The 26,992-nt window shown below is 48.9% G+C and overlaps 1 protein-coding gene across 4 annotated transcripts; it reads left to right on the top strand.

The window, feature by feature from the left end:
• Positions 1 to 842: 842 nt before the first annotated feature.
• On the top strand, positions 843 to 4,151 carry LOC127301568 (bHLH transcription factor RHL1). 4 transcript variants are annotated; one of them, XM_051331834.2, is made up of 7 exons: positions 843 to 1,474; positions 1,624 to 1,698; positions 1,813 to 1,980; positions 2,303 to 2,368; positions 2,908 to 2,973; positions 3,078 to 3,146; positions 3,424 to 4,151. In XM_051331834.2, the coding sequence occupies exons 1-7, from the start codon at positions 974 to 976 to the stop codon at positions 3,811 to 3,813; spliced, it is 1,335 nt and encodes a 444-aa protein (XP_051187794.1). In that variant the 5' UTR covers positions 843 to 973; the 3' UTR covers positions 3,814 to 4,151. The 4 variants fall into 4 exon arrangements, with proteins under 4 accessions (XP_051187794.1, XP_051187793.1, XP_051187792.1 ...); XM_051331833.2 differs by having other exon boundaries at positions 1,810 to 1,980; XM_051331832.2 differs by having other exon boundaries at positions 1,624 to 1,707.
• The last annotated feature ends 22,841 nt before the right edge of the window (positions 4,152 to 26,992 follow it).

Here is a 26,992-nt window from a genome sequence, read left to right as displayed (position 1 = left end):
GCGGTTTTACCATTTTTCAAAACATTTTTGCAAAATAAGTGAAAATTCAAATTTGTTAATTTTCCCTAATAGTAGGTTGCATAACATACAAGAATCCGAAAACATTTTTTTTTTTGAATTTTGTATCATTTTCTTTTCTATTTTACAGTGTTAAAAAAGGCGATCCGGGGGGGGGGGGGGGGGTGGAGGTGCATGGGAAGGCAAAAAAACCCTTTAGTCCCGGTTCGTATCCCGGTTTGTATTACCAACCGGGACTAAAGGGTCCAAACGAACCGGGACTAAAGGGTTTTCATGATGAACCGGGATCAATACCCCTATTGGTCCCGGTTTGGTTCAAAACGGGGACTAAAGGGTGGGACGAAAGGCCTCTTTTCCACTAGTGAAATCAAAGGGCTGGTCTATACATGTACATGTTCTTTAGAGGCCCTTCCTGTAATTTGGTCATGTAATGCAGCTCTCGGTCCTTCGGGACCTTTCCTGTTCAAAAAAAAAAGCACGAGGTATAGTAACATCGGCCTACTTAAAGACTGTTTTATACAATCTTCTTAGGTTAATCAGTTATGTTAATGGGGCTAGAGCATAGAGCTTAGTTTGGCTATCTCCAATCCAAGTGGGCTCAATGCAAGTAGGCTGTTAGGTTTAAACAACGGCGGCTGCGAGAAGTATTACTTTTCTGATGAGGAGATCGAAACCATCATCCATTCTTCTAGTCTAACACACAGCATGCCGGTATCAGTGTTGCTAATCTATTCGGTAATCACTCTCTAGTCTAACACACTTTGACTAGTGATAACCATTGTCGCCGCATAGAGTCCGACCCATCCCGTTTATAAATAGCCGGCGACACCAACTCCGTGCTAGCTTAGCTCAGACCTCGCCTTCCTCCGAAATCTACATCATTCTTCTCTGCGGACATCGGCTTCATCCTAACCCTAACCTACCCCGCCTCGTCTCGTATAAGCCCTAGCGCGCGATGCAGCCGACGACGCGGGAAATGCAAGCCATGGCCGCCGGCGCCGGCCAGATCTCCCTCGACGACCTGCGCAACGGCCACGTGGGCGCTGTCAATGGCGGCGGTGTGCACGACGACTTCCTCGACCAGATGTTCGGCAGCTTGCCGCCCTCGGCGTGGCACGACCTCGCCACGGGGACGAAGCCCAACGACGGCGCGCAGGGCGAGGGGATGCAGCAGTTCGGGGGCCCGTTCGACGAGTCGGTGATGCTGGCGTCGCGGCTCCGGCAGCACCAGATTAGCGGCGCTGGCGGCGCGGCGGCGACGAAACAGATGGTGCTGCAGCAGCTCGCCGATCTGAGGCAGGGCCACCAGCACCACATGATGCTCCAGGGCATGGGCCGCTCGCCGTCAGTCGGCGGAGGAGGGGACGGCGGCATGCTCCTCCCGCTCACCCTCGGCAACGGCGGATCGGGCGGCGATGTGCAGGCCCTCCTGAAAGCGGCTGCCGCCAATTCCGCCGTACTGATAATAATCCATCTCCCTTCCTCGAATTAATCCACTTGCTAGCTGCTTTTTTCTCTCCTCTCCCCGTCCTTGCCAAATCGAGAATCTTTTCTTCTCCTTTGCGAAAAAGTTACGTTTTTTTTTTCGTTCCCTGCTGGTTTCAGGGAGGGGACGCCGGCGTCTACGGCGGCTTCGCCGGATCGCTCCAGCAGCAGCAACATTTCCAGCCACATCCGCAGGTTCGCAACGTGCGTACCTTTGCTTCTAAGTTCTAACTTACCGTACTGCCGTGTCGCTCTCTTTCCCCATCTCTAAGCGGCGTTCTTCTCGCTGCTTGTCGGTTGTCGCAGCAGCAAACGGCGCCCATGCCGAGCCCGACCTTTGGCGCAGGAGGAGGAGCTGCTCCCGGAGGCGGGGCGCAACCGCAAGCCGGGTCCGGTGGCGGCGCGCCGGCGCCGCCGAGGCAGCGGGTGCGCGCGAGGCGAGGCCAAGCCACCGACCCCCACAGCATCGCGGAGCGAGTAAGTTTTCCACCAGCAACACTCCTACTACTGTTGTTGCTACTACTAGCTATTTTGTCGCAATTAGCTGGGAGAAAAGAACCAAAACGAGCAGTTAGCGCTAATCAGTTCCCGTGTTTTGTTATTGTTTCCTCGGTTTGGATCGTTCCGCCAACTACTGCTATTATTCCTCTGTCCTTTTCATTGTTCCTAGTTCCTACTGTTCTCTGTTCTTCTCTACTCCTGTGCAGCTGCAGCCTAATTTAGCTCTGCATCCAGTCTTCTTCCTCTATAGCTTAATGTTTGGTTCCTTCCAATTGACCATGTTGTCAATGTGTCGCAGCTCCGCCGGGAGAGGATCGCAGAGAGGATGAAGGCCCTGCAGGAACTGGTGCCCAACGCCAACAAGGTGAGCAACTAATTAAAGATCAGCTGATTGATATATTGTGTTTGTAGCTGAGCTCAATTTGGCTGTTAAGTTGAGATCCAAGCGTAGACGAAAGCTTCAACTAGGGTTTTGTGGTTGGGAGGTTGCTGCTTTACTAGATCAGTTCAATGCCGGCGGGGCATTGGATTAAAATAGGGGCTTCAACAGTAGCCTGCTGATAGATGGAACACAAAAGTTGGAGCCATCAGATAGAGATTTCATTTCGTCGAATATGTGATGGGCAGCAGTACGGGTGGGCGCGCGCGTGCGGGCACATTTACCCGCACGTTGGCCTACTTGACCACCGCCGTGCTGTCTCGGCAAACGCGCGTGCTCCATGCTGCCCTGGCTGGGGTCCTTCCTGCCATGGCTTTCCCCGCCCCGCCTGGGATTCCGGCTGGCCCTGTCGTCTCTCACGGCGCGCCGGCGCCGGTTCCGAGAGTCTTGACGACGCTTTTCTTTCGAATTTGCTGCATGCCCATACTGCTTTCGCTGTTGTTGCTCAGCCTCGTTGTTTTCAGGCGGACAAGGCGTCGATGCTGGACGAGATCATCGACTACGTCAAGTTTCTGCAGCTCCAAGTCAAGGCAAGCATCGATCATGAAATGTTGAGAGAGACTGCTATATATGTGCATGATCTAATGTGTTGTTGCGAGCTTTAATTTCTCATGTGTTTACCCAACACGCGCAGGTGTTGAGCATGAGCCGGCTAGGTGGCGCCGCTGCCGTCGCGCCGCTCGTGGCCGACATGTCCTCCGAGGTACTGGCCTGCACTCTATCCCATATGACCAGCACAGTACCCTTCGTCTTCGTCCCGATCGCGCGCTTTCTCTCTCTGCCTTTTCCCGCGCTCGAAAGAATCACCCGGATGTGACCGGGCTTTTCAGGACTGCCACGGCTGATAGCTACTGCCATGCCACAGCGGCCCGCGTGCTGCTCGCGAAATGACGCCACTAGCCCCCGTAGTACCTGTCGTCGTACATCGTACAATTGCTGGTTGGCTGATACGTACTGTGTCTTGTTGTGCGTGCTTGCAGGGGCGAGGCGGCGGCCCCGCGGCGGGGAGCGAGGGCCTGACGGTGACGGAGCAGCAGGTCGCCAAGCTGATGGAGGACGACATGGGCGCCGCCATGCAGTACCTGCAGGGGAAGGGCCTCTGCCTCATGCCCATCTCCCTCGCCTCCGCCATCTCCTCCGCCACTTGCCAGCTCCGCCCACCGTCCGCCGCCGCCGGTCCTCCCTTCACCGCCGCGCAGCACCAGCTCAACGCCGCCATGCGCGGCGCCATGAACGGCGCCTCCGACGGGGCCGCGCACATGCCGCCCTCGCCGAGCATGTCGGTGCTCACGGCGCAGTCGGCGATGGCCAACGGCGCGTGCACCGCCGACGGCAACCCCAAGGACGCCGCGTCCGTCTCCAAGCCGTGAGCCGCCGTATTCTGCTACGAACGGCAAACAAAACCCTCAACGTAGTTGCACGACGGACGTCCGAGTCCACGGAATCGTGACCTGGTCTCCGCGCGCTTCAACGGTCGCATCTGATTGGACCCAGTGGGCTCCGCGTCGGGCCCGCCAGCTCCCCTCCAGGCCACAGGCCCTGGGCCCACTCCTGCGGCTGCAGCCCACGGCACTCCTTTTTCTTTCTTTCTTTCTTCTCCCTAATGTTATCTTTATTTTCCTTCCTCTCCTTTCTAGAATATGTTAGTTTTATGTTATGTTTGTTATTTATCTTGAGTAAATATATTAATCAGGGACTGGTACTTCTAGCTTTGCACCATCAGCTTTAGCCTTTCTTTCCCCTCCATCTGCATCAGCTTTTCTCTCCCTCTCATCTTTTTTCATCTACCTTTGCTTGGCTTAGGGCCCTACTTACTGTTTAGTTTACACGCACAAGTTTGTCCTTTGCGGTTGGATGGGGAATTTGGTCGCCCAGCTTTAGATACAAACCTGCTTTACCTCATTTTTGTTTCCTTTCTTGTGCTATATTTCAATTTCTTATGTCGTGAGTATGATGCTTGGAATCTTTGGTTGCTGGTTGTTATCCTTCCTGGCCATGGACTGATATACATGTGATTTCCTCGTTTATTCTATGAATAGCTTGGTAGGTTGAGTGAAAGCAACGACAACTAGGGTCTAGGGCAACTCCAAAGTCATGACCCATTTGGCCGTGAGCATGTCTACGTGAACAAACGATAAGTCTCCGCACGAATAAAAGGCAAGGACCAACGTCATGATCCTTCTCGGGGCATGTTTATTTTCTTGTTAGCCCGGGTCTAATTCTAGGCTCAAATTGGAATGGATTTGTCTTTGCAGGGAGTCCTCCTATTGCTCACATGTTCGCGACCTAGGGACAATTCCGCCCATCTTGCAGCCCCCGATTCACACCCTCCCCACCTCCCCTCTATCGCCGGGCCATGACAAGCGGTTTTCTTTCCAAATCTGCCACATGCCGAAATTGTCGGTAGCTAGACGAGTTTGGGGTGTGCTCCCATAGAATTTGGGTGGTCTTGTTGGCGTCAGAGGAGCTCAGTCCGTGCAGTGACCGCTACCGCCAACTGTTGTTTGTCAGCATTGCCACCACCACAACATCAACCCTTGCCATCGCAGGAGAAGGTCGACTTCGATAGTTGTGCTCCCCCTTCTGGCTCGGAATAGCCGAAATGGCTGAAATCACCCAAAAATAGTGTCCGCGGGAACCAAATGGGTATTGTAGTTTTTTCGATAAAGGGAATATATTAATATCAAGAAGATACCAATTACACCCAGCCTCTGCAACAATGCACCACCCTAATGGCACTATAGATGCACACATCTAAAAACAAGAAAAGAAAACTAAGAAACAAAAGTCCCGCTACAGTATCTCGGGCCTAACAACAACAATACATCCACCGCCAAGACAACACCTGAATTACAGACTCTCCAAAAATGACACCTCCAAGAAGGGAACTGTGCTCAAACACCGTCGTCGCCCGATCAAAGATCTTAGGTTTTCACCCTGAAGATAGTCCCCGCTCTCAAAACAATGCCTCCACCAAGGTCATTGCCAGACACAACCAATTAAGGCCAGACCTTGGGTTTTCACCATGAAAGGTAGGACTCTGCACTTCACCTGTGTTGTCGCCCCCACTTTCATACCGCTGTTGTGAAGCCCGGAACACCAAGCAAGTCCCTCAACAGCGCGGATACTTGAATCTCCCTTAGCTAGTCCTCCACTCCGGCCTTCATGAAATTCTCTTCTTCCGACTTTCATCATGGATCCATAGTCACTTGATGTCAACACAGAAAAAGAGCTTCGCGCCGCTCCCTTCAGAACCAATCGGTCGTAATCAAAACATGGGTGCGCACGACCGAATACCTCCGATCCAGCAAACTCTAGGAAAAGCACTGTTACATTCGCCGGCGGAGTCTTCCGGAACTCGACCCCCCGGCCAGATCACGAGTCCAGGCCTCCGGTAGGACCTCCTCTTCACGCAAGAGAGGCCCTAGGACCGCCGCCTTTATTCAGGTCAGACCCCCACGTCGGCGACCATCCCAGGCTGGCGAAACCAACCCTCCACCGGTGACACCATCGCCGGCTTCCATGCACCTCCATCTCGCCGCCAAAACACGGTGATAGATCAAAAGATCCACCACCACCAACCGCAAGCCGACCCTCTCCGGCGAAAAAGATGGCCACCTCCTCCGTTGAACCCAAGGCTGTTGCCCTGGGCGCCCTCGTGCCGCGGAAGAAGCCCGAGATCGCCTCCACGCACCGACGAGAGGTGGGGGGAGGACATGGCGCAGACCGAGGGCCTGGCCGCCGCCCACCACCAGCCCCTGCCGGTGTGCTACGGGTGGAAGCCTACGAGAGGGGAGGGGGACCGCAGCGCAAGAGCCGCCGCCGCCCATCACCATCCGCGCCAGGCCGCCGCCGTATGCGTCGAGGAGGGGAGAGCCCGTTCGCTGTCCCCCACGACGGCGAGGAAAGGCCCCCGCAGCCGCCACGCCCCGAGGGTCTTTGCCCCGGCGGCGCTACCGACGGCGGCGGTTAGGGTTGGGGGAGGGGGTCGGGAGAGGAGAGGCTTAGTAGTTAGGCATACAGGCCGATAATGGCATCATGTCCGTACATGTTCCCTTGGCCACCCAAACAAACTAAAATGTACATATTTGTTTGATTAAGTGGTCGCTTTGGAGATACCCTTAGCCGACTGCAAAGGGTACTCGATTGGGAATTCTCTTATTAGAATTGATTTTTTTTATAGAGTGGCTATACGAGGACTCAGATCGTGACCGGTCACCGTTTGGAGATGCAACAGTTTGCAGATAGTCTGTCTTTAATGGAAAGCCAGCTTTGTGTTATTCCTTCGAGATGAGGAAGAAAAAATTAAAAGAAGCGTGACAAGACAAAGGGATGAGAGAGGATCTGCTACTCAAAAAAAGCTTTGATTTCTCCTACGCAGGGTCAGATACATTTTGATTAAAAAATGCAGATCAGGTGCATCTGGATGAAGATCTGCTGTCTCTTTAGGTACGGGCAAGAACAAATGGTCCAATGCACTCTTTTTTTACTAATTCTAACAGTAGTGCAAGCTTTCACCTACCAAGATAATTGTTTTAGGCCTTCGTAGGACAGTTGGGACACTGGAATAATAATTAAAAGAACGGAAAAGTACAAAATGAATAATTATAATACAAGAAAATCAGAAAATTACTTGTATAATGTCTGTCATTACATGAACGAGTGTAGAAAAGGTTGAGTGTATATCAAATTTCGTTGGAATTTGGTTATATCACTTTGGTTTGAAAGATATTTACAGAAAAGATGGTATGAATTAGAAGCTTACATAAGTCTTGCAAAAATGGCTACTAATATCCAAGCTATGCCTTAGAAAAATTGACAGGGTATCATGCGGTCGACCTCACACTTAGATGGAAAGTGACCCGATGGTCCAGAAAAATATCTAGTAAGTGACATCCTGGCCTAGGGCTGGTTAGGATTGAAAAAATACCTATACTAATAAGTTGTAAAAAATCCGAAAACTGTATTGGTATGTGGGATTAGTCTAAGATTTAGAGAGCTGCTAGGGGTAACTGGCCTGGTCAGGGAGTGGCCGGGGTGTTTCAAGGGCAACCTCACATGATACCATGATACAAGCATTACAAAGTAGTGCAAAGGATCACAACAAATTCTAATCTAAGTTTAAGTAGCTTGAGTATGACATCATTAACAATTATGCGCAATTTGAACTAAAACATGGTTATACATCAGGAGACACAAAAATGACAAAATCATGTAAATAGTGTCTTTCTTTTTCTTTTGGATAAATTTTTTAACAGATTTTTCTTTCTTGATTCTTGTTGCGTAGATTGAATTTAGATGTGAATTTTCATGATATAGTAGATTGACTTCACGTTGATGCTAGGTGGAAAAGTAGAGATTCTTATGATCATTCCTACTAGCTTTCGAGGTCGGCATTTTGAGGTCAGTATTAGGGTATCATTTAAAATTTAGTATCACTAGATATGTCTTCCAACTCCCTCAAGCATGGAGATGGTGACGTCATCACCTGATTTTGTTACTCATATATAGCCGCTCCATATGATGGGCCCATATGTTAGTGACACAAAGTTACTTGAAGTTACAACGTTGAATGAGAGTCCCTCGAGCATTCCTCTAGGTTAGCAGCCTTGCAAAATGAAGTCCAACCTCAAGTCGTTAGGCCCATACAAGGAAGATCTTGGGAACGAAAATGAAAATCAAATGGAATGTGATCCCAAAATAAGTTACTAGGGAGTTGTAGCTAAAATAAACTTCCATGCAAAAATTTCTTGAGTGTCGTAAGCATATTTGTAGGAAGAATCTGCGAGGTGTTGTATGTGGATGGAATTTAAGAAACATGATTCAAAGTATTGGTGTCCCTATATAAGCTATAAATTTTTTTTTGAGAGAGCAACCACATATTTCATTAATCGAAAACCAAGTTACATAAAGCAACATATGTGGAAACTAAAAGACAAACCGGGATAAAAATGATTATCCTGAATTTGCAGATAAAATCCTAAAAGATCGAGAAATACAAAATGATCCTTAGAGTTTCCTCCAACCACCATAGCCAGTGGCCGCTGTCTAAATCCAACGCCGCCGAGACGAACGCAAGAAGAGACGCCGAGCCACCATCGCAAGATCCCAAAAAGCACCATCGCCAAAGAGGCTTTGTGAGTCGATGAACAGGCCTGCAAGCAGCGAGGCACATGTCGCTGTGGCACGTCGACTGGGGACGTCCCCGTGCTGTCTTGGACAAAGATACGCCGCCTCCCATCGACGAAGTCGGAGAAGAACGGCATATCCACCACCTCCGGACCAACATCTTCGCTCCAGAAGAACCACCTCGCCCCGGCCCCCAGCGTCGTCGTGGACAACGACAAACGCCAGTTGCACGTCGAGAAACAGATCTCGCCAGATCTGAAGAACGGCGAGAAGACCAAGCTTCCGACCTGAAAGATCGACAAGCACACTTTGCTAACAACTCTGAGACGCCACCGTGAAGGTCGCCGCCGGTGTGGGAGTGGAGTTGTGGCAAATTTATTTGCCCGGGCGTCGCTCCCACCACCCCAACGACGCACCATGCAGACAAGCCCTAACTACAAAACGGAGGAGGAACGAGGCCCCCTCCCCCTCCTGCCGCCGGAGCGGCAAGCGGAGGGAGAGGGGCCCAGATCTCAATCCGGTGGAGATGGGATCTGGCTGCCCGCCGTCTAGGAGAGAGAGCAGGGGCAAAACGGTTCGTATATAAGCTATAATTTGTTATCACTATACTATGTGATTTAGATCTCATTAAACTATATGCATGCCGTGGAGTAGCGGCGGAACAAGCCCAAAAAAGTTGGGCGGGCCAATACTGACATAGGCATCCCAAATGGGCCTGCCGAAGATAGTACCCGGGGTTTACTGAAGGCCCATTACACGAAGAATAAGAAGATTCGGGAGCCCAAGATATTATTAAGGAAGACTAGAGTTGTAATAGGAAGTGTTATTTTGTAATCTTACGGGATGAGTTAGAAACCTTCCCGGAGTCTGTAACTTGTACGGCACGAATCCCTCGGTTCCGCCTCCTATATAAGGGGGAGTCGAGGGACACAGAAATCATCGAATCTTTGTTTACAAACCCTAGTTTCATAATCGTTGAGTACTTTTCGGCTGAAACCTTCGAGATCTACTTGCCCTCTACTTCCAACTAAACCCTAGTCTACAATCCGTAGGCATTGACAAGTTAATACCTTGTCAATTGGCGCCGTCTGTGGAAACTAGAGGCGTCAAGGATCTGGTCTCGATGGCACGTTCAAGATCATCGACTTCATCAACCGCAAAATCATCGACTTCATCAATCGCAAGCAACGCAATGGATCGAGGTAAACAGATCGCTACTGGTCCTGTTGATTTTGTTCCTCACCCGCCCTCCCGTTTGGATGCATATGCGTATCTGGAGGAGCCTATGGAGATGACGTTCGGAAGGTTTCACTTTCGCGTCGAGAAAGAGGGATCGTATCGTGTCGAAATTCCGATTTCGTCGGGATCGTCGGCGGTCGATTCTGATTTTTCAAGCTATACATCGTCAACCGAATCAGGAGAGGAAGAAACTTCATCGTCATGCTTCATCAGCACCAGGGCGAGAGAAAAACTCGCCAAGATCTTCAGCGACATGTCGTTTGAGTCATCTGCGGACTCATATATAAGCGATGGCTCAAGCAGTGTCGACAGCTACAACTTCATCGACAAATCTACTACAGTGGGCAAGGTCTTCGCCAATCTTAACGATGGTGTCACCAAACCCAACATAGATCTGAATACAAAGTATCATCAGATTTATGTCATCGGAGAGCCAAGCCATGATCAAGAAGAAACATCTGAGGCTTTCGACGATTTGGGAAATCCATACGTTGATCGATCTGATTTGCGACGAGGTCTAGGCAATAAATATATCGGGCCACAGCCGCGAGACAGAGTTCGACTCCCGCAAGCAGCATGGGATAGAGCCGCGTGAGCTATGGATGGCTCAGAACCAATGGCCACCACAGCCACGCCAGAGGAGTTACAAGCATATCAATATAGGCTCGCACGAGCTGCAAGGGAATTGGAAAAACAGACAGCTGAGTTAAATAGAAGAAAGGAGGCAGCTTCTGCATCCAGCAGGAGAAGGGCAGAGCTGAGTCGACAATCTAGAACTTCGGGTGATAGCCACAGGGAGGCTCGGAATAGAGCAAGATCGAGGTTACAACACGTACCCGAAGGAGAAAGAGAGCACTTAGTCCAAAACCTCGACATGTCTTTTATGTCGATAGACACGAGAGGAAACATCATCCCTAAGACACCAGAGGCTGGGTATATGGCGACACAAGCTTTTATCCTCGCATCTAAACCACCTCCAGGAGATCCAAGGGAAACACTGTACAACATGGCGATAGCAGGAGTTGGAGCTATGGGGACGGCGTTTGTATCAACACCTCCCAAAGGAGCGGCAAGGCAAAATAGTCCACGACCTGCGGCAGCAGCAGCAGCAGCTCCCGAAGGACCAAGTGGAGCAAGGGACACGGCAGCACAAGCAAGAGTTGACAGAGCGCGACAGAGCAGAAGGGAACATCGGCAGTCCCCAGAGTTAAACGACGAGGATATGTGTGGCTTGCCGTGCTTCACGAGGAGAGTTCGAAAAACTCGAGTCCCTTCAGGATTCAAGTTACCTGATAACTTCAAGAAATTCGACGGCCTTCAAGATCCAGAGGATTGGCTAGTGGACTATCTCGAGACAGTGAAGCTTACAGGAGGAACCAGAGCAACAGCTATGCAAAGCATCTAGGTGCATCTGAGTGGAGCCGCACGATCTTGGATAAATAAACTTCCTCCAGGATCCATCGACAGCTGGGAAAGCTTCGAGGACGTGTTTGTTAAGAACTTCCGGTCTACGTGCAAGAAACCTGTGTCATTAGAGGAGTTGAGAGCATGCCGACAAAAGCCAGACGAGCCAATGAGAAAATATATCCAAAGGTGGAACATCATCAAAAACTCGGCAGAAAATATATCTGACGAGAGAGCGATAGATGCGTTTGTCGCAGGAATCAGGCGTGGAGATTTTGTCGAGGACTTGGGGAGGACTAACCCAAAGACAGTATCCGCGTTAATGGAAATAGCAAACAGATGGGCAGATGGAGAAGATGCTGTTCACAACAAACGGCACAGGTCGCCAGAGGAGGACCACGGTCGAAATTATCAACCGAGGCGACGATTTCCTCGGCAGTACCCGAGCTATGATGACCGCGGTCGAAATTAGGTATTTTCTGCTTCATACACTCAACATGGGCAAAATGGGCTATTATTGGGCCAAAATTTATAGGTATATAGGCTAAAATATCCTGGGCTGGGCGGACCATGGCTCGGTTTTTCCCTAACATAGGTCCGCCAATGCCGAGGAGGTCGCATTTTGGCATAGCTAAATGAAACCAAAATGGTCCATGTCATGATGTACTACCTCCATTTTATGAATAAGACACATGTCGTATTTCACGAGAACTTTGATCAAAATTTTGAGAAACAAAATCTAGATTATATTGTATGTAATTAATAGTGTTAGATTCATATTCAAAAAAGCTTTCCAATGATGCTAGACTTTGTGATATTTACGGTTAAATCTATGTAGTTAGACATAATGAATGGTCATACTAGGTTTTTGCATAAATGTTTATGAAAACTTCAAATACCTCTGAAAATAAAAATCTTCGTGTCGTTGCTAAATAACAAAGTGTTATTAACTAAGGATAACCTAGCTAAGAGGAAATTAAATGGTTGTAAAAAGTGTTGTTTGTGTGATTCAAATGAAACAGTCGAACACCTCATTTTATCTTGTCCTTTTATTCACATTATTTAGTGTATGGCTTATCTCACTTATAGCGTACCAGCAGCAACGAATATTTACCAATATGTTTGTAAATTGGCCGAATGGGTTGAAAAATGAAAGATAAAACTAGAATGCACATTGGTATTTCAGCCTTATGTTGGTCCATGTAGACAACCAGAAATGATATTTTTTTGACAAACAAAATAGTATGAATTTTTTGCAGATCATTATTCAAGTTGTGCACTGGATACAACTTAGCGACTTCATTCTCCTGGACGATTAGTGGGAGCTTATTACTAGATGCAACTGGCTTCCGCAGTTGTACAAGACTCATGTTTACAATCTACTAGATGACGATATATTAGTAGAATTCAAAATGGATAGCTTCATGTTGCTTCTAATTTTCAGTTGGTTGATACATGTCTCTGTTAGAGTTGGGGTCGCAGTGGCGCACCCCAACGACCGGAGTTCGATTCCTGTCAGGGACGAATTTCGGAATTGTCACGCCAAGTCCCGCTTCTACTATATCAAAAAGTGTCTAGTTCCTCCTAGACACGGTTTCATATATATACTGTATTGGTGTGGTGTAGTACCCTGCCCAATACAGTCCCCTTTGTCCGCCACGGTGAGGGATATTCTCACCCTATATAAACATGGGCCCGAGCACAGAGAGGGGTATCGTTTCCGCCTAGTCAATATGGTATCAAAGTTCTCCTCTTTCTAATCTAGCCGCCAACCATGATCCAAAACCAAATCTCGCCACCGCCAATCATCTTGGCCGCCCGCGCTTCAAAACCAAAGACCCAGAAAAACCAAAGACCAAAATCCATGATCCCAAAAACCCAAGACAAAAAGTGTTGTCACCGCCGATCCATCTCTTTGGCCACCGCCTCAAAACCAAAACCAAAAACCCTACGATCTAAAAACTCATGCCGTTGTCGGAGCTTCTTTCTTGGCAATTGGATCAAATCTTAACACAACTTTCCTACTGCCACACTCATGGCTCCCTCGTACCCCTCGATGACCTCTATCGGGGCCACACTCAGATCACCTCCCTTGCTGAGGCTGACAAGCGGGGAATTTTTGTTCTAGAAAACCCTAGTGCTCCCTGCCATCGGCGGTGCCTAGGTCATGGGCCTACTCGACGCCAAGATCCTGGAGGTTGAAGATGCTGAAAAGAAGAAGACCTCGATTCCCAACCCAGCCTACGCTACCTGGGTCGACCGTGACCAAGCTTTTCTGAGATACTTGCTCAAGTATCTATCACCTGACATTTTGGCTCATGGTGTTGGCCTTGAGACAATCAAGGTGGTTTGGTATGACATCACATCGATGTTTTCGACTCAGTCACTCTCTAGGGTTCGTCATCTCCGTGGTGCCCTCAGCAATACTAAGAAGAACTCTCTTACCATTGCCAAGTATTTTGCCAAGATGAAAAGCTTCAGCTCCAAAGTCGCTGCCCTTGGAAACCAAATGTTGATGAAGGCGACCTCGTTGGTTATATCATCAATGGTCTTGATGGCTCCTACAACAATGTTGTTGCTGATGTTCATGGAAACCCTGGCACCACACTCTTGATGATTTGGATGATCTAATTTGTGTTCGTGATATGCACTAGAACATGCTTCGGAAAACCGACGACTCTCTCACCTGTTCGGTCAACCTCTCCCTTCGTGGTCGTGACACCCACCCGTGTGGTGGTTAGCGTGGCTATTGTGATGACGATCGTGGCACTCGTTGTTCTGATGATGACCATGGCTGCCTCCACATTGATGATGACTGCGGCTATCGTGCCCGTGCTAATGACCGAGATGGACTCCGTCGTGATGATGTTGGACATGTGTGCCCTCGTGATGACAACCGCCGAGATGATGACCATCACTTTGATGGCTGGCGTGATGATGGTGGCCAATTTTGCACTTATGGACATCGTCGTGACTTCACTCCTACTCTGTTTGTCGATGTCACGTGCCAAATTGGTAAGATTCATGGCCACCCGGCAAGCGATTGCTGGTGGCAATATCAAGCCAAAGATCATTTTGATGATGCCAGTGACAGCAAGGACAAGACTTCCCATGTTGCATCCTATGGTGTCAACACCAATTGGCTCCTACATTGGTGCTACGGATCACATCACGGGAGAGTTGATCAAGCTCTCCACATACGAGAAGAACAAGAGGTATGAACACGTCCAGACGACAAATTGTCATGGTATGCAAATAATTCATGTTGGTTATTCAGTTTTGCATACCCCCAAGAGTGCATTGCATCTAAATAACATACTACATGTTCCTACCACTTCCAAAATTTTATTACCTATCCACAAGCTCACTCTTGACAATGGTGTGTAAATCGAGTTTCAACGTTTCTTCTTCTTGATTAAGTATGAGGCCACATGGAATATATTGTTTAAGGGTCCCTCTCATGGTGGTATTTAACCATTGGTGCCTATCTCCAATGGGTAAAACAAGCGAGCCTTTATCACAATAAATTTATCGTCCTCTACATACCATCGCCGCTTAGGCCACCTCTCCTCCTTCGTGGTGCAGCAAATTCTTGGGAAATATGAAGTTTTTTATTTTCCAAAAATAAATTCTTATGTTTGTGATACTTATCAACTAGCTAAGAGTCATTAGTTAATGTATCATATTTTCTCTAGTGTTTCCGCTGTTCTATTGGAACAAGTGTTTTTTTGTATGGGGTCTAGCTCCTGTTTCCGTTGGCAAATATTCATACTACATAAGTTTTATTGATTATTTTAGTAAATTCACCTAGATCTATTTTCTTAAGAAGTGTTCTGATGTTCATCAAGTCTTTCTTAACTTTTAGCAATTTGCGAAACGCAAGTTTGATTGGAAGGTTAAAATCATGCAAACTGATTGGGGTGGTGAATATAAAAAACTCTATAGTTTATTTTACAAAGTTGGTATCATGTTTCTTATCCACATTCTCATCAACAGAATGGCTCTTCTAAACGTAAACATCGTCACATTGTGGAAGTTGGTTCGTCTCTCCTTGCTAATGCATCTATGCTTCTTAAATTTTGGGATGGACCATTTCTCACAACCATTTTTCTTATAAACTGACTTCCTAGCAAGGTTATAAACTTTGAAACTCTTGAATGCCTCGCTTCGTATTTCTGGTTGCGGTTGTTGGACTAACCTTCGACCCTATAATACACGCAAACTTGCTTTTCTCTCTATGTGATGTGCGTTCCTAGGCTATAGTCCTCTCCAGAAAGGAGAATATGTGTCTACAGGTCGTGTCTATATCTCACGTGTTGTAGTCTTTGATGAACATGTTTTTTTCCTTTGCATCATCGCATCATAATGCTAGACAACGTCTTCTGGCTGAAATTGTCTCCCTGCTAAAACATTCTCCATCAACTCCATCTACTATTGGGGATGCACAAACTTATGATCACATGTATTTGCCTATTATACCAATTGTCACTAACCATGGGTAGGATATCCAAGAACACGTTGTTGATGATGATAGTGCTTCAGAATCACTAGTAGAAAAGGGGGCAATAGGCCCGGTCCATTTGGGCCTTCAGTCCCGGTTCCCGAACCCGGACCAATTAGGCGGGACTAAAGGGGGTACCCTTTAGTCCCGGTTCAAAGATTAACCGGGCCTAAAGGCCTCGACACGTGGTGCGGCCAGGGAGCTCGCGGTGGAAGGCCTTTGGTCCTGGTTCGTGGTACGAACCGGGCCTAGGTTTCTCTGCCGCGGCAGAGAATTGCTATTTCTCTGCCGCGGCACAGATTTAGGCTGTACCAGCCGCCGCGGCAGAGAAACAGGCGTTCTCTTCCGCGCAGAGTTTCAGCAATGCATATATATCATTCAAGAAACCACAAAAAATCGTCATGAATATATATAGACATCGTCAACAGTACACGCCATAGTCAACACAGTACACGTAATGCATGCATATTTACAATACAACATCTCCTCGACGAATATCCTCCGCCGTCACTATCTGCCGATAGTGCTCTCCACCTGGGGTAAGGGCCTTGGTAATAAAGAATCCCGCGATTTCCTCTTGAATTGCTTTTATTTGATCCGCTGTTATGAGAGTGTCCCGCAGGCGTGTCATCTATATTTAAAAAAGGAGATCAATATATGAATGGAACTCAATACAATAGATGGTACTAATTAAGATTAATTGTGAAATTTTGTTATCGTACACGAGTGTGGTGTATACGGGCATCCCCACCCTTGGGACAGGCCATGTCACGCATGAAGGTGCGTACGTAGTATCCACATAAGTTATTCCCTTGTTCCCGCCTCATACACTTTACGAAAAATAGTTCGATCAAACTAATAATCAAGCATCGTATTGAAAGTAAATATCATATATAAAGTTTCACGGACATAGCTATATATATAGTACTACTTACAGTGGTAATCTTCAAATGTAAGCTCCGGTTTCCATTTACCCGAACGATATTGATGAACCGTTTCCAAGCCCTGCCCGGCAAAAAATAATGAGTAAATGAGTAATTGATTAGTTGATGATATCTTCGAATTAGAGCAGATGAAGATGCCAATACGAAATTGATTGAAACTACCTCTGGAGGATGGCAGCCATGTCCGCCCATTCCGCATATTCTTTACGTTTCGAGTCCATGACTTTTACGACTCCAAGGTGAAGATCAATGATTAGGAGAATAAAGTGGAAACTGCACAAGCATAGCTCAATGATTACGAGAATAAAGTGGAAGGTGCACAAGCATAATGTATGTTATATATAACACTCACTTGAAGTTGTAGGGAAAGAATATATCCTCTTTGTCTGCTTGCTTCTCTAAAAACATTACGATGTTGTCCTCTGTGTCCTTGGCGAAGTCTCGAACCGTAACTTCATGAACTGTGTTTGGGTCTATGAACCCCAGCGGTAGGAGCTTGCCTCTTTTGTAGTCCAGCTTCTTCATTCTGCATAATTAAATGTATAGCGTACACAAAGAATATAATGAGGATAATTGTTAGTGCAAATGAATGAGCTACAAACTTAATTACACAAATAAATCACTTACGAGCGTGCAGCAATCGATGACAGCTTTGTCGAGGGCATCTTGATTGAATAATCGAAACAGCTTCTTCTAACTCAAGGTTTATCTCGTCTTTCCCCGGAAGTAATGCTCATCTCTAAGATACACCGTGAGGTAGGCATCACCTCTTCGACAGGCTTTCAGTACCATTCATGCAACCTTCGCATCCGAGTCCCTAGACGCGCGAGCTCGCTGTGTTTGACGAGATCAGATCCGTATCTATACTTGTTTACCACTTGAGCCGTTGGATAGTAATCTTCGTACTAAACTGATGCTCCCTGAGCTCTAGCCGCCCGTTCAATCATCGATGCCGTCTCTGGATCATGATAGGGCTCCACGATGAAGTGGGGTACGGCCTGAATGTCCTGCTGTCCAAGCTGGGCGACTTTTTTTGCTTCTTTGCTCGCTCTAGAGGACTGTCCAAGAGAGCGGTCATAATCAGCTCTCAGCTCAGGTCTCTTCATTCTCGTCTCGGCAAAGTGCTTCACTGTCTGCGGTGGAATAAACATCTTCCTCGGTGCAAGAAACGCCTTTTGCTCTTCAGTCTGCTCATGTGGTAACAACTCTGGAGTCTGTGCCCTCATTGGAGTTGATGATCTCTTCGGAGCTGTAGGAGGTGCCGCGGACCGCTTCCTCTTTTGCTTAGGTGGAGGCGGCGGAGTCTCCTGACGAGGAGGAGGAGGCGGCGGAGTATTTTCACGCGGAGGAGACTGGTCATGGATAGGGGAATCATCATCGCGCAGAGGAGAATCATCACGCGGAGGAGACTGCACAGGTGGCGGAGGAGGCGGAGGTGGCCTGCTTGTTGGCTTCTCACCTGGAAACACAATGTTCTCCTTCCGCCATTGCACGGTGGTTCTACGGGCTTCTCCCAGTTCTTTGATTTCCCCATCTTCACCTGCAGGGTGCTCAAGCACCAACCCCTCATAATCTCTCAACACTTCATCCACCATCACAACAGCAAAGTCGTCTTGGACCGGACGGCAATGGTAAGACCTTGTAGGTAAGAGGATGCCGACCGCCGCCTTGAAGGATAGGTTGAAAACTTTAACATGCAGCTCACAAGGACGGCTCTCAGTGAGATCATCCACGGGGGGGTAGCGAGGAGGCTCGACCACCTGGTCATCATCATCATCATTATCCACCTGCTGAGAGGAAGCCACGCTGCTTTTTCCAGGGCATCAATGGGAACCTTCAGATGAGCTTTCTTATAGATGCACTTCCCTGTTTCTGGATCCAACGTTCCCCCAATCCCGTAGAACCACTCCTTGCACCGTTCGATCCAACCGTGTGTCCCTAATCTGATCCCTTTATCGGTCGGGTTCCGCCTCATTGCCTGCCACTTAGGACGGTTAGCCCTGTATCCACCTGGACCCAGAATTTGGTGATATAGCTTCAACGCAGCATTTGCCTTATTTATTTCCGACCTTCTCTTAAATTCTTCTGACTCCGTGCTGTACTTCACGAATTCGTCCCAGTGATTTTTTATCTTCTCACTGTCCGGAGTCTTCTTTACCTTGATAAGGCGGCGCAATCTTTTCTTGTGGTGCTTGAATAGTTCGGCCATCTTCTTCTTGCCAAACTCGCGGAGGGCCTGCTCCATCTTGGCCTTTTCAGCGTCACCCCCCTCTTCGGGTACTATGTTGAAATGTGACATGAGCTTGTTCATAATGCTGTTTTTGGCTACATCATCGATATAAAGACCTTGAGCTTCTTCCTCTGCAGACAGCACTAGTCCCTTCGGCTTGTGCCATTCTCGAACGGTGATCGGGACGTGGTCCCTAACAAGCACTCCGCATTGAGCTATAAATGCCTTTGCGCCTTTCTCTGGAGCAATCGGTTTACCATCCTTTTCGATGTGGGTGATGTCGTGCCTAACACCGTCATCCAACTTTTTGGCCGGGCCTCGCTTCCTCGACTTTACAGAAGAAGTGCTCGATCCGGAGGGCTAAAAAAGAAATAATTCATAGTCAGTACAATTTAATTAGTTAATGCATCTAGTCGATCAACAGCGGCTTAATTAATTTATATACCTCGGTGATAACTACAGTTCGGGAGCCATTATGATGATCTTGTTCCTCACCGGCGCAACTAGGATCTTCTTCCTCAATATTCTCCGCTCCCTCACTGGAGTCATTCAAATAAGTTGCGGTGACATCGTCACCGCCATCATCTGGAATAACGTCGTCGTCGCTATCATCCAGAGTACCGTTTGCTATGAGTTCCTCCATGAAATTTTCTTGAATTTCATCTCTGTCCATGCTTTCTACAACGACCTGCAAGCTATACATAGGAACCATCATATGATCAAATTAAGGATAATGCAGAAAACTGAAAATGGAGTTACATATGTAGTTCTTAACTAAGGATCGATAATATAGTGCTGAAAGCAGAATCTGCGATTACATGCATACATAGATCGGGTTCATGTTTATTTAACCCTAATACATATCAATCACTACTACAACCACTCAACCGCGCAGACCGGGTCCTAGAGGGCGCCGACCGGGTCCTGAGCCGCGCTGGGTGTACCCCCAAAGCCACGGAACAAGAACGGGAGCATAGCTAACATGAGATCCCTGCATAACGCTCCATCCGGTCCTATACATGTTGTCTAATGCGTACATGTAACGGCGAACGTGCTGGTCCTCCGCTTCAATGCGCTGAGCTACCTCCTCCGGCGGGGCCGGCTCCCTCTGAAACGACCATGGCCCATAAGACCTCCACCAAAGAATATCCGGGTCGACAACGGGACCCGGATTCCGCACCAAGGTGCGCGACCCGGAAGCTAAGACCTCCCAGTGCCACCCCGGCGGAGCCCAGTCCCGGACCTCCCCCATCTGCTCCATCTCCTCTAGAAGAGTCAGACCACGGCGCGGCGGCTGTCGCGGCATCGTAGCTACGAAAACAAATCATATATATATGTACCAACGTTAACATAAATTAAAAAATAACTTCACTATATGTTAGTCGGCGCCGGCACTACCATTTGGGGGGCGCCGACACTACATACTCTATTTTGGGGGCGCCGGCAGGGGCGCCGGCACTACCGCGTAAGGGGGCACCGGCACAACATCTTCTATTTGGGGGCGCCGGCAAGAGCGTCGGCACACCACGTAAGGGGGCGCCGGCACAACATCCTCTATTTGGGGGGCGCCGGCAAGAGCGCCGGCACTACCGCGTAAGGGGGCGCCAGCGTACATCCTCTATTTGGGGGGCGCGGGCAAGAGCGCCGGCACTACCGCGTAAGGGGGCGCCGGCGTACATCCTCTATTTGGGGGGCGCCGGCAAGAGCGCCGGCACTACCGCGTAAGGGGGCACCGGCGTACATCTCTATTTGGGGGGCGCCGGCGTACATCTCTATTTGGGGGGGCGCCGGCGTTTTTGCGCGCTAACTATTTTACACTAACACACTAACTAATTTTCTAACTATTGTTTTAACTAAAGTTCTAACTATTTTTCACTAACACACTAACTAAATATTTTACTAACTAATTTTACTAATTAATTTTCTAACTATTGTTTTAACTAATTTTTCTAACTTAACAAACTAATCTAATTTTTCTAACTTAACAAACTAATCTAAAAAAAGACTAAAAAAGAAAAAAAAAGGAGAAGGGGCCGTGGGGCGGCGGCTCTTACCGGAGGAGGAGGCGCGCGGCGGCGAGGAGGCGGTGACGGCGGCGAGGAGGCGGCGGTAGCCGGCGGAGAGGAGGTGGCGGAGACGGCGGCGGTTGCGCGCGGCGTGGAGACACGGCGGCGGTTGCCGGCGGAGAGGATCGAGGCGGCGGAGTCGGCGCGCGGCGGTTGCGCGCGTGCGCGCGGCTGAGGAGGAGGCGGCGTCGCGCGGCGGCGGCGGCGTGCGGCAGGGGCGGCGGCAGCGACGGCGCGCGACCGGCAGCACTGGCGGCGTCGGTTCATCGTCTCCGCGGGATTGATCTCCGCGCGGAGACGAAGGACCAGTTATATACCCCCCTTTGGTCCCGGTTGGTGGCACCAACCGGGACCAAAGGCCCCCCTTTGGTCCCGGTTTGTATTACCAACCGGGACCAAAGGCCCCCCTTTGGTCCCGGTTTGTATTACAAACCGGGTCCAAAGGCCACTTTTTTAAAAAAGTTTCATTCCCGCCTTATTTCAAATGAAAAAAAAAGCCACCGCACTGCCACACGTGTCCACCGCCGCCACCGCCATGCATGTACAGGCCACCGTCGCCACCGCCGTGTACTGCCACCGTCGCCACCGCCACCGCCTGGCCACCACCGTCACCGCCATGTTCGGGCCAGCGCCGTGTACTGCCCACCACCGCCACTGCCATGTACAGGCCACCGTCGCCACCGCCACCGCCTGGCCACCACCGTCACCGCCATGTACGGGCCACCGCCGTGTACTGCCCACCACCGCCACCGCCATGTACAGGCCACCGTCGCCACCGCCACCGCCTGGCCACCACCGTCACCGCCATGTACGGGCCACCGCCGTGTACTGCCCACCACCGCCACCGCCATGTACTGGCCACCACCGCCACCGCCACACGTGTCCCTTCCCCGTGCCACGTGTCGCCGCCGCTTCCACGTGCCTCGCCCCGCCGCCACCGCCGTGCGACGTGTAGATCCCGCTTCCACGTGCCACGCCCCGCCGCTTTCCCGCGCCACCTGTCGCCGCCGCTTCCACGTGCCACGCCCCGCCGCTTCCCCGCGCCACCTGTCGCCAAACTTGCCGCGTCGCTGTGCTATAAAGCGCCGCGTGCGCACGGAACCACACGTCGCCGTCGCCTCCGTTCATTCGTCGCCGGGATGCCGCCGCGCCGTCGCGGCTCGTCCGGCTTCCGTGGCGTCCGAGCGCGTCCGAACGGTAGGTTCTACGCCGAGATGCGCGTCGGTGGCTTCCGGCTCACCCTCGGCACGTACAACACCCCGGAGCTGGCGGCGCGCGCTTACGACGCGGCCGCATGGCGATTTCGGCGGCCACGGTGCGACATGAACTTCCCAGACATCGAATCGCTAGAGGAGGCGGAGTTCCTCGCGCCGACGCCGTGCCTCGTCGACGATGAGGACCGTCGCCGCCACCGCCAGGTGCAGCGCCGGATCGCAATCGCCGGGCACGACGAGGAGTTGATGCGCCAGTGGAGGGCGCAGTTCCCCAACGACGTCGACAACACCGCCGCGTTCTTCGCTGACCTCCGGGCACAACGCAGGTCCAACAGGCGCCACCGTCGGGCCGTCGCCGTGTTCGAGCTCGATAACCCGAATAGAACTTGGGCCGACAACGACCCTCGGTGGGACGACATTTGGACCGAGACAACCTCCGACGACGAGTAGATCGACTAGACTAGTTGTTTATCTATTTTAATTGTATTTTCAATAAAGTCATTGTGGTAGACGCTGATGATGAGAAAAGTTTCCCGCTAGATTACATGTGGAATTAAAGTACAGAACTCAACTGAAAATTAATTAAGATACATGGCCAGATAGTACTCGTGCCTAGCCCTATAGTACTCGTGCCTAGCTCAACTGAAAATTAATTAAGATACATGGCCAGATTCGACTGTTCGAGTCATTCAGTCATACTCGTGCCTAGCCCTATAGTACTCGCCACTGTAGTCGTCGTAGTCGCCATCATCATCGTCGCTGGCATCGGGGTCGCGGTAGTCAAACCTCGGCGGGAGAGCACGCGTGGGCTGGGACTGAGGGTAGCGCAGGCGGGGGCCACGGTGGGCCATGACGCCCTGGAGAGTCCGGTCGCGCCACCACAGCCGACGGCCGGCCTCGTTGAAGTTCGAAGGAGGTGGGCCGCCCTCCTCGTGCCTGGCGAGCGCCCTCTCACGCCGATTGATGAAGAAGCTTTCCCAAGTCGGGCTGTAGTCGGGATGCCACTGGGGATTCCTCCGCTGCTCTGGCGTGAGCTCGAAGTAGTAGTGGTTCGTGATGGCCATCTCGCACGCCACACCTAGAGGGACAGGAGGGACCGGTACCCCTCCGACGCTCAGCAACCAGCCGGTAGGGACGCGGTAGCCCGGCGGGCAGGGGTAGTTCGACGCGCAAAGCGCCTCCGCCTCCCGGAGGGTTAGAGATACGATGGAAGCCATGTGACCTGGTGATGAGGTTTGCAGATATGAGTCTAGATGTGATATGTAAATGGAGGCCAAGCCAACATATATATAGTGAAAAAATGGCGGGAGGACGGAGGTGGGAAGCAGTGGAAAGCGCGGGAAGAAAAATAGGCGGGAACGCAGTGGCGCCAAAAACTGTCGGTGGGATAAGGACGTGTGGGTAACCTTTACTCCCGGCTGGTGGGTGATACGTCTCCAACGTATCGATAATTTCTTATGTTCCATGCCACATTATTGATGTTATCTACATGTTTTATGCACACTTTATGTCATATTCGTGCATTTTCTGGAACTAACCTATTAACAAGATGCCGAAGTGCCAGTTGCTATTTTCTGCTGTTTTTGGTTTCAGAAATCCTAGTAACGAAATATTCTCGGAATTGGACGAAATCAACGCCCAGGGTCCTATTTTGCCACGAAGCTTCCAGAAGACCGAAGAGGAGACGAAGTGGGGCCACGAGTTGGCCACACCCTAGGGCGGCGCGGCCCCCCCCCTTGGCCGCGCGGCCCTGTGGTGTGGGGCCCTCGTGTGGCCCCCTGACCTGCCCTTCCGCCTACTTAAAGCCTCCGTCGCGAAACCCCCAGTACCGAGAGCCACGATACGGAAAACCTTCCAGAGACGCCGCCGCCGCCAATCCCATCTCGGGGGATTCAGGAGATCGCCTCCGGCACCCTGCCGGAGAGGGGAATCATCTCCCGGAGGACTCTACGCCGCCATGATCGCCTCCGGAGTGATGTGTGAGTAGTCTACCCCTGGACTATGGGTCCATAGCAGTAGCTAGATGGTTGTCTTCTCCCCATTGTGCTTAATTGTCGGATCTTGTGAGCTGCCTAACATGATCAAGATCATCTATCTGTAATTCTATATGTTGCGTTTGTTGGGATCCGATGAATAGAGAATACTTGTTATGTTGATTATCAAAGTTATGTCTATGTGTTGTTTATGATCTTGCATGCTCTCCGTTATTAGTAGATGCTCTGGCCAAGTTGATGCTAGTAACTCCAAGAGGGAGTATTTATGCTCGATAGTGGGTTCATGTCTCCGTGAATCTGGAGGGGTGACAAGAACCTCTAAGGTTATGGATGTGCTGTTGCCACTAGGGATAAAACATTGGTGCTATGTTCAAGGATGTAGTCACTGATTACATTACGCGCAATACTTAATGCAATTGTCTGTTGTTAGCAACTTAATACCGGAGGGGTTCGGATGATAACCTGAAGGTGGACTTTTTAGGCATAGATGCATGCTGGATAGCGGTCTATGTACTTTGTCGTAATGCCCAATTAAATCTCACTATACTCATCATAATATGTATGTGCATGGTCATGCCCTCTTTATTTATCAATTGCCCAACTGTAATTTGTTCACCCAACATGCTGTTTATCTTATGGGAGAGACACCTCTAGTGAACTGTGGACCCAGGTCCAATTCTCTATCTTGAAATACAATCTCTTGCCAATCGTGTTCTCTTGTTTTCTGCAAACAATCAGCATCCACACTATACATCTAATCCTTTGTTACAGCAAGCCGGTGAGATTGACAACCTCACTGTTTCGTTGGGGCAAAGTACTTTGGTTGTGTTGTGCAGGTTCCACGTTGGCGCCGGAATCTCTGGTGTTGCGCCACACTACATCCCGCCGCCATCAACCTTCAACGTGCTTCTTGGCTCCTACTGGTTCGATAAACCTTGGTTTCATACTGAGGGAAAACTTGCCGCTGTACGCATCACACCTTCCTCTTGGGGTTCCCAACGGACGCGTGTTGTACGCGTATCAAGCTCTTTTTCTGGCGCCGTTGCCGGGGAGATCAAGACACGCTGCAAGGGGAGTCTCCACTTCCCAATCTCTTTACTTTGTTTTTGTCTTGCTTAGTTTTATTTACTATTTTGTTTGCTGCACTAAATCAAAATACAAAAAAATTAGTTGCTAGTTTTACTTTATTTGCTATCTTGTTTGCTATATCAAAAACACAAAAAAATTAGTTACTTGCATTTACTTTATCTAGTTTGCTTTATTTACTGTTGCTAAAATGGCTACCCCTGAAAATACTAAGTTGTGTGACTTCACAAACACAAATAATAATGATTTCTTATGCACACCTATTGCTCCACCTGCTACTACAGCAGAATTCTTTGAAATTAAACCTGCTTTACTGAATCTTGTTATGCGAGAGCAATTTTCTGGTGTTAGTTCTGATGATGCTGCTGCCCATCTTAATAATTTTGTTGAACTATGTGAAATGAAAAAATATAAAGATGTAGATGGTGACATTATAAAATTAAAATTGTTCCCTTTCTCATTAAGAGGAAGAGCTAAAGATTGGTTGCTATCTCTGCCTAAAAATAGTATTGATTCATGGACTAAATGCAAGGATGCTTTTATTAGTAGATATTATCCCCCTGCTAAAATTATATCTTTGAGGAGTAGCATAATGAATTTTAAACAATTAGATACTGAGCATGTTGCACAAGCATGGGAAAGAATGAAATCCCTGGTTAAAAATTGCCCAACCCATGGACTGACTACTTGGATGATCATCCAAACCTTCTATGCAGGACTAAATTTTTCTTTGCGGAATTTATTGGATTCAGCTGCTGGAGGTACCTTTATGTCCATCACTCTTGGTGAAGCAACAAAGCTTCTTGATAATATGATGATCAATTACTCTGAATGGCACACGGAAAGAGCTCCACAAGGTAAGAAGGTAAATTCTGTCGAAGAAACTTCTTCCTTGAGTGATAAGATTGATGCTATTATGTCTATGCTTGTGAATGATATGACTAATGTTGATCCTAATAATGTTCCGTTAGCTTCATTGGTTGCCCAAGAAGAACATGTTGATGTAAACTTCATTAAAAATAATAATTTCAACAACAATGCTTACCGGAACAATTCTAGTAACAACTATAGGCCATATCCTTATAATAATGGCAACGGCTATGGTAATTCTTATGGGAATTCTTACAACAATAATAGGAACACACCCCCTGGACTTGAAGCTATGCTTAAAGAATTTATTAGTACACAAACTGCTTTTAACAAATCTGTTGAAGAAAAGCTTGGAAAAATTGATATACTTGCTTCTAAAGTCGATAGTCTTGCCTCTGATGTTGATCTTTTGAAATCGAAAGTTATGCCTAGTAGGGATATTGAAAATAAAATTGTTACTACAGCAAATGCCATCCAAGTTAGAATTAATGAGAATATAAGATTAATGGCTGAACTGCGTGCTAGGTGGGATAGAGAAGAAAATGAAAAACTAGCTAAAGAGAAGAATGTAGCCAAAGTTTGGACTATTACCACCACAAGCAATGCTAATGCTACACATGTTGCTGCACCTCCTACTATTAATAATAAAAGAATTGGTGTTAGCAATGTTTCCACTTCTAATGCAAAGCGCGAGAAACGCCTATAAACCGCTAAAACTCGAAACCGCACCGTGATAAAGCTGCTGAAATTTTTTCCAACATTGGGGATGATGATCCCATTGCTTTAGATTATAATGGTTTGAATTTTGATGATTGCCACATCTCTGAAGTTATAAAGTTCTTGCAAAAACTTGCTAAAAGTCCTAATGCTAG

The sequence above is a fragment of the Lolium perenne genome, chromosome 5 (assembly GCF_019359855.2).
Source record: "Lolium perenne isolate Kyuss_39 chromosome 5, Kyuss_2.0, whole genome shotgun sequence".
Lineage (NCBI taxonomy): Eukaryota > Viridiplantae > Streptophyta > Magnoliopsida > Poales > Poaceae > Lolium > Lolium perenne.
The sequence above is the reverse complement of the archived record's forward strand: the minus strand, read 5'-3'. Positions and strand labels throughout refer to the sequence as shown.

What these genes read in the sequence shown, in the direction of transcription:
- LOC127301568 (XM_051331831.2), top strand. Translation starts at nt 974, where the DNA reads ATGCAGCCGACGACGCGGGAAATGCAAGCCATGGCCGCCGGCGCCGGC. An exon ending in CACATCCGCAGGTTCGCAAC is followed by an intron (nt 1,708 to 1,809) that starts GTGCGTACCTTT and finishes CGGTTGTCGCAG; the next exon opens with CAGCAAACGGCGCCCATGCC. An exon ending in CCCACAGCATCGCGGAGCGA is followed by an intron (nt 1,981 to 2,302) that starts GTAAGTTTTCCA and finishes AATGTGTCGCAG; the next exon opens with CTCCGCCGGGAGAGGATCGC.